At 59.0% G+C, this 7,264-nt stretch overlaps 1 protein-coding gene and 1 long non-coding RNA gene across 4 annotated transcripts; one reads left to right on the top strand and one right to left on the bottom strand.

Annotated features, from left to right (window-relative positions):
• The first annotated feature begins 763 nt into the window (after positions 1-763).
• On the top strand, positions 764-7,237 carry GPR162 (G protein-coupled receptor 162). 2 transcript variants are annotated; one of them, XM_046681491.1, is made up of 6 exons: positions 764-937; positions 2,490-3,787; positions 4,504-4,693; positions 5,277-5,434; positions 5,733-5,934; positions 6,082-7,237. In XM_046681491.1, the coding sequence occupies exons 2-6, from the start codon at positions 2,921-2,923 to the stop codon at positions 6,282-6,284; spliced, it is 1,620 nt and encodes a 539-aa protein (XP_046537447.1). In that variant the 5' UTR covers positions 764-937; positions 2,490-2,920; the 3' UTR covers positions 6,285-7,237. The 2 variants fall into 2 exon arrangements, with proteins under 2 accessions (XP_046537447.1, XP_046537438.1); XM_046681482.1 differs by having other exon boundaries at positions 5,733-7,237.
• Positions 3,582-5,972, bottom strand: LOC124249942 (uncharacterized). Of its 2 annotated transcripts, none has more exons than XR_006891497.1 (3): positions 5,883-5,972; positions 5,433-5,533; positions 3,582-3,718 (listed from the first exon to the last, which is right to left on the bottom strand). It is a non-coding gene; the product is annotated as an uncharacterized LOC124249942 (long non-coding RNA). The 2 variants fall into 2 exon arrangements; XR_006891496.1 differs by lacking the exon at positions 5,883-5,972 and adding an exon at positions 5,664-5,819.
• Positions 7,238-7,264: the final 27 nt, after the last annotated feature.

Genomic DNA, 7,264 nt, shown 5'->3' with positions numbered 1-7,264 from the left:
ACCACCTACCCACCCCAAAGGACCCTCTGTGTGTGTGTGTGTGTGTGTGTGTACACGTGCGTGTGAGGCTAAGACACTGTAATCACACGTGCGAGGTAGACAGCCTGAGGGTATGTGAGTATGTGCGCTACACCTGTGTATGTGTGTAGCGGACAGGAAGGACTATGAGAAACTAACGTGTGCCTGCGAGCTGGGTGTACCCCTAATATAAGTGTGAGTTTGTGTTCCAGGAGGTGGAAATGGGATGCGTGTTTGTGTGTGTGCCTGCATCCTCTTAGACCTGTGTAGCCCCCACCCCCTAAGCAGCCCCAGCTTCATCACAAGGGCCCCTGGCTTCCCATAGCCTCCAGCACATGCCCCTCTGAGCTACACCCCAGGCACAGCCCTCACTCGGATACACACGGTGACACACGGTGACACACTCTTCCTCCTCCTGGAACAGCCAGCTCCTCAGTCCCTGAACAACACCAGCTGCCTCTTAGAGCCTGTGTTCGTGTTGAAAAGCAGAGTGGGGTGGGGGCAGGACACGAACCGTTTCACCAATGAAGCCAGTTCCTCGCCAGCCTCCTCGCCCCCCTCCCTCTCGGTGCCTTCCTTGCCCCTCCCCCTCCAAGTCACCACCACCGTCCAGTTCCCCGCCCTACACTCATCCCGCCCCCCCCCCCCAACCTGTCCTTCAGTCCTCCGCCCCCGGCCCACGGGCAGGGAGACTTCGGGAGAGAGAGCCTTGGAGAGACCTAGGGGGCAGAGACGGAGTGAGCCTCGGGGCTGAGCCGAGAACCCGGGACCGAGGGGGAGGAGGGAGGCCCGGAGGGAGGAGGGAGGGAGGAACAGAGGGAGGGAGGAGGGCGGGCGAGCTGGAGCCGGCAGGCGGCGGGAGCCCGGGCCAGCCGCGTCGGGAGTGCGGTCTCCATGGCAGTGACAGGCGCAGCCAGAGGTAGGACGACCCCTGCCCTGTCCCCCGTGGTCTCCTCCCCTCTTCCCCCGCAGCTGCCTCATCTCCCCTCTGGCCAGCCCCTCCTCCCCAGCCACCTGCTGTTTCTGCCCTGGAGAACGCGGTGGGTGGCAGGAGGGAGAAGCCGCCTGACCTTACCCCTTCACCCTAAAGGGTGAGGGACCCCTGTCCACCATGGAGTCCCCTAGATCCCCCTCCCACCTTCCTCTGATCTTTCTCTGTCCTTCACCTCCTTCTCTGTCCTTCACATCCTCCCTGCCTCCCTCCCTCTCTGACTCCCCATTTCTTTCTTTCTGAGCCCACCCACTGGGCCTGGGTTGGGGTGGGTGGGAAGGGGTCCAAGGCTGTAGGGGAGGGTGGTGGGGCCGGCTTCTGACCAATTCCCTCCACCTCCCTCTGGCTGGCCATTGCCATGGCAACTAGGTGTACTGGGCTCCGGAGGGAAAACAAAGGTGGGGGTGGACTAGGACCTCTTGGGGAGGGCAGGGGTCTGAGGTTCTAGCACAGGAGATAGACCTTCCCACTGCTGTGCCCCCCTTTTACCCCCGTTTATACCAAAGCCTTTATGCCCATCTTCTCAGCCTGACTCTGTTCAGGGCTTCACTGATGTCTCTTAGCCCCCTCCCCAGGGCTCACTGAAGCTTAGCGTCAGGAAATTCAGGACTATCCTTCCTCCCATCAGGGGGAAACTGAGGCTGGGGCAGGGGAGGGAAGAACTGAGGTCTGCCGGTGGGAGTCAGCACCTTACTGAATGCTGGGCTTTTCTTCTTGGCCTCCCTATTCCTGGCTCCCTACCTGTGTCCAAACCCTCCTCCCTCCAGAGCCTCCTGTGGGGTCTCCACACTTTCCTTCTATTTTCAGATACTATCACTTTGCCCCTCTTCCTTTTTCTTCTGCTCAAACTCTCCTCCTTCCCCTAGTTCCCCCTCTTTCCATTTCTGGATGCTTCTGATGTCAGCGGCTTCCCCGCCTTCGGGTTCCCTAGCCCCCCCTCGGTCCCAGCCTCCTTCTCCCATCTTCCCAGATCCTGGTGAGCTGGAGGGCAATCACGCAGGCTTGGGGAAATGGGGCTGAGCCCGAAGACCACTGGGCCCAGAGCCTGGAAGGTTGGGGAGGGGCTGTGATACCATAGCCCAGTTGACCATGAACCCTCAAGAAGAAACAAGTCCCGCGTCTGCCATCAGTAGCTCTGAAGAGGATTCAGAGACATGAAGATAGGAGTTGAGTCGTACTGAGCAAGGAATATAAGAAGAAGGAAGCTGGGAGTGCCAGAGGGGGGAAAGGGCCAGAAAAAGGTTGAGTGCCAGGAGGTCAGAAGACCTTTCCTGGAGGTCTGGAAAGCAGGACTCATCTGTGTGGTTGAGTGGCCATGTGATTTAAGGCAGGAGAATGTTCCAAAAGATCCCATGACCACTAGTAATCAGTCATATCTTTAGTTTCAAGGTGGGGGGGGGGGGGCGCAAGAAACCAGTTGGAGATCAGCCTAGGCCCCACCTCTGCCCTCTCCCTCCCACATCTCATCTCTCCCTTGCAGTTTGTCCAAGTGGCTGAGCCTCACCCCTACACCCCTGGGGGCATCCAGAAGATCCCTGACTGGTCAAGAACCAGAAGAAGAAGAGACCTGCAAGTCCCCATGGGGACTAGAGCTCCCCGGCCAGCCTCCTAGTTGGGAAAGCAGTCAGCTTTCCTCCCCCATCTACTACAGGGAGACTTCAGGAAGGGCCCCGCCCAACATGGAAGCTGAGGACTCCCTCTGCTGACCCTCAGTCTCCTCCCCCGCCCTCCACACCTGACCTTAGCTGGGTCAGTCATGCAATGCTGAGCACCAGAGTAGGCCTAGGGGCGGCCTGCCTCACCACGGGGCAAGGACTGTGGGCATCATGGGGTTGTGTGTGAGTGGGGCTCCTGGGTGAGACCTAGCCCCCACCCCCAGGAGTTCAAGGGGGGTGGGGGGCTGAGGATAGGATGGCTCGGGGCGGGGCGGGGGCAGAGGAGGCCTCCCTGCGCTCCAATGCGCTGTCCTGGCTGGCCTGTGGGCTCCTGGCACTGCTGGCCAATGCCTGGATCATCCTCAGCATCTCGGCCAAGCAGCAGAAGCATAAGCCGCTGGAGTTGCTGCTCTGCTTCCTGGCAGGCACACACATACTCATGGCGGCTGTGCCCCTCACCACCTTCGCTGTGGTGCAGCTGCGGCGCCAGGCTTCCTCCGACTATGACTGGAATGAAAGCATTTGCAAGGTCTTTGTGTCCACCTACTACACACTGGCCCTGGCCACCTGCTTCACAGTCGCCTCCCTCTCTTACCATCGCATGTGGATGGTGCGTTGGCCCGTCAACTACCGCCTCAGCAACGCCAAGAAGCAGGCGCTGCATGCTGTCATGGGCATCTGGATGGTCAGCTTCATCCTCTCCACACTGCCTTCCATTGGCTGGCACAACAATGGCGAGCGCTACTACGCCCGAGGCTGCCAGTTCATAGTCTCCAAGATTGGCCTCGGTTTTGGCGTCTGCTTCAGCCTCTTGCTACTTGGGGGCATCGTCATGGGGCTGGTCTGTGTGGCCATCACCTTCTACCAGACACTGTGGGCCCGGCCCCGGAGGGCTCGGCAGGCTCGGAGAGCGGGGGGTGTAGGCGGGGCCAAGGGTGGTGGGCCAGGGGGTTTGGGCACCCGGCCAGCCTTTGAGGTGCCAGCCATTGTGGTGGAGGATGCCCGAGGGAAGCGGCGGTCCTCGCTGGATGGCTCCGAGTCGGCCAAGACATCCCTGCAGGTCACCAACTTGGTCAGCGCCATCGTCTTTCTCTATGACTCACTCACGGGGGTGCCCATCTTGGTGAGATCGGGGTCCCTCCATCTCCTCTCCCCAATATCCAGGCCCTAGCATGATCATCTGACCTCCAACTCCATCAGTCATACAGTAGCTCCATTATCCATCTTCCTCTCTTCTACCCATCCCCACTCCATTTGTGAGCCCCCATTTCCATCATCCATATTCTAGTTCCCCTTATCCTCAGCTCCGTTGTTTTCCAGTTCCCACTACTCAACTCCATCATCCATCCTTCAGTTCCACTACCTATCCTCCAGCTCCATCATCTATCCTGCGGCTCCACTATTCCGCCTCCAGACCTATCATCCAGCTACTGAGCTCCACTCTCCATTCCCCAACTCCCTCTGGATACCACAGGCTCTCTGAGCACTCTTGTGAGCACCCCACAGAGCTCACCCTGCCACCCCAGATTTTTGCATCCCCATCTAATCCTTATTCGTGAATTTCTGTTCTAGAAGTTTACTGTACCACCTGTGCTCCTCTCCCTCCGAACCCCAAGGCTTTGTCTCCAGTACTCTCCCCTGACCTTCCTCTGAGTCAGTCCCTTCCCCTGTTCATCCCGTCTCCATCTCCAGTTTTGCCTCTGTCATGATCCTGTGTGATCCCGGCCATAGCTTCCTGACTTCTTGCCCACCAGCTGCACTAGGGTATCAGATCTGGGGTCAGGTGGGCCCCCTCAGCCCTGGGCCCTGACCCGGCACCATTCCCCATCCTCCCGCCAGGTGGTGAGCTTCTTCTCCCTTAAGTCGGACTCGGCTCCCCCGTGGATGGTGCTGGCTGTGCTGTGGTGCTCCATGGCACAGACGCTGCTGCTGCCCTCCTTCATCTGGTCCTGCGAGCGCTACCGCGCTGACGTGCGCACGGTGTGGGAGCAGTGCGTGGCTATCATGTCGGAGGAGGATGGCGACGACGGTCAGAGGAGGGACTGGGCTTTCGCTTTCCTGGGCCTCAGGCTCCCTTTCCTCCCAGCCCTCCTCTGTGCGGGACGGGCTGCCCTGGAGTGCCCCCTGCTGGACAGAACCTGCGCAGCCCCTGGCTGACTGCAGGCTCCCCTTTCTCTAATCGAGCACCCTGATACACACCCACTGCTTCTTTCTGCACCGAGGGCTCCCTCCACGGGACATCGGTTCCCCTCTGGAAGCCCACACTACCCAGCCCTGCCTCCGTGGGGCAGAGTGCCTGAGAAACAGTCCAGAGTCCTAACACAACCATAAAGAAGGCTGTGGAACTAAGGGGAGGCTAAGCTTCCTGAGAGACCCCCAAATACTGGGTCAGCTCTTGGGGGGAAGTAACTGTTTCGATAAATATGTTTATATGTGTCAAGCACTAGGGATTCAGCAGTGAACACAACAGACGCTAGCCACTCTCACTTTCCCTTTGGAGTTGACAGACTAGTGGGAACAGGGTTCTCTGGGGGGGCAGGAGCTTTTTAAAGGGGGCGAGGAGGGGGTGGGTATTCCCTGCCTGTAACCACTCTGCCCCTTCTCTCTCCTAGATGGGGGCTGTGATGACTATGCAGATGGCCGGGTGTGCAAAGTTCGCTTTGATGCTAATGGGGCCACAGGACCCGGGGGCAGGGACCCCACCCAGGTGAAGCTGCTGCCTGGAAGGCACATGCTCTTTCCCCCTCTGGAGAGGGTCCACTACTTACAGGTACGGGTCCAGGGAATGCAGCTCCTCTTCTGGGTATCCCCTCACTACTTTTCTCCAGTTTCTGTTCTCCATCCCGACGCCCCATTCCGGAGCCCTGGCCTGCAGGGCATAGAAGGGTAGGTGAAAGGCATGGCAAGAGGAGGTCCCTTTCAGACCTCTCAGAACCACAGTTGCCCATCAGAGGATGTTTTGGAAAACATTAAGGGAGTGGAGCCGTCTTGCAGAGTACCCGCTTTTGTTCCTGCCTTCATCCCTTTGTCCCTGCAGCATCTCTGGGTCTACTTATTCCTCTCCCCAGGTCCCTCTGTCCCGCCGCCTGTCCCATGATGAGACCAACATCTTCACTACTCCTCGGGCACCAGGCTCCTTCCTGCACAAGTGGTCGTCCTCTGATGACATCCGGGTCCTCCCAGCCCAGAGCCGGGCCCTGGGGGGCCCTCCTGAGTACCTGGGAGGAAGACAAAGGTTGGAGGATGAGGAGGACGAAGAGGAGGCTGAAGGTGGGGGGCTGGCAAGCCTTCGCCAATTCCTGGAGGGTGGGGTTCTGGGGTCAGGTGGGGGACCCCCACGGGGTCCTGGCTTCTTCCGGGAGGAGATCACCACCTTCATCGATGAGACACCTCTGCCTTCTCCAACTGCCTCGCCAGGGCCCTCTCCTCGCCGGCTCAGGCCACTGGGCCTCTCACCCCGCCGACTCTCCCTTGGATCCCCTGATAGCAGAGCCCTGGGACTTCCACTGGGGCTGAGTTCAGGGAGACGCTGCTCCCTGACAGGAGGTGAGGGTAATGCAAGAGCTTGGGGAGGGTCCTGGGGCCCAGGTAACCCTATCTTTCCCCAGCTGACCCTGTGAGCCCAGGTGGGCCTGCTGGACTCAGAGGAAGGGGCCTGGGTGAGTAACGCCTTGTTCTGGCCCTGAGCCTAGGGCAGCTGCCTCCAGACTCCAGGGAGATGGGCGCTGGACCTTGGGCCCTGGAGGCCCTGGTGTCTCCCATCAAGTGACCAGATGCCCTACTCACCTTCCATCATCCCTAGCAAATGTATTAAAGTCTGAAGTGTTACTATGGAAACCTCTGTGTCCAGTGTACTAGGGTGGCAAAGGGTGTGGTCAGAGGCTTGGGGATGGAGTGGCTCACAGAGGATGAAATAAAGCAGGGGCAGTAGACAGAAGCACAGAAATCACACAGAGAAAGACATGCAGACATACACAGAGACAGGCTTACAAGAGCATCTCGTGCTGTGGGGGAGGGGAGACACTTGAGTTTTCTCCTTTGGGGTGTGAAGGATCTTTGTTCAGATTTGTGGAGGTGGTTTTAGAGTGTGACTCTGTGCCCCGTGCCCCAACTCTCCTCCTTGCCTAAACCCATCTAGGGGCCTACTTTCCAGGCAGCAAAGGGTTTGGGCCTGACATGGTGTGCCAGGCCTGGAGTTTACCTTCCTCCGTGCTGCATTCTAAAGCTCTTTTTCCAAAAGTGTGTGTGGGTGAATGAGTGTGAGAGGAATTCACACTCCCTTTCCTGGACCCAAGAGTGGAGGAGAACACAGCCACAGTCGTACTCCCCAGCGTGGGCCTCAGGGCTGGAGTCAAGGGTTCTAAGAGGCTCCTTAGGCTGTCTTCCAAAGCACAGGCGGCTCCCGTTCGGCCCTTCGCCCTCCTCGATCGCTCCACGGTCTGTTTCTCATCCCACACTACCCACTTGTCTTAAACCCCCGCTTTCTCCACTTCCTGCCAGGCTTCCTCTGACTTCTGCCGCTCTCATGTTGGCCTCTGCCAGTATTGGGTCTCTGCCCCATCTGCCCTCTTTGGCCCCGCTCATTCCTGCTCTCTTCCTC

Source organism: Equus quagga, chromosome 1 (genome assembly GCF_021613505.1).
Source record: "Equus quagga isolate Etosha38 chromosome 1, UCLA_HA_Equagga_1.0, whole genome shotgun sequence".
Lineage (NCBI taxonomy): Eukaryota > Metazoa > Chordata > Mammalia > Perissodactyla > Equidae > Equus > Equus quagga.
The sequence above is the reverse complement of the archived record's forward strand: the minus strand, read 5'-3'. Positions and strand labels throughout refer to the sequence as shown.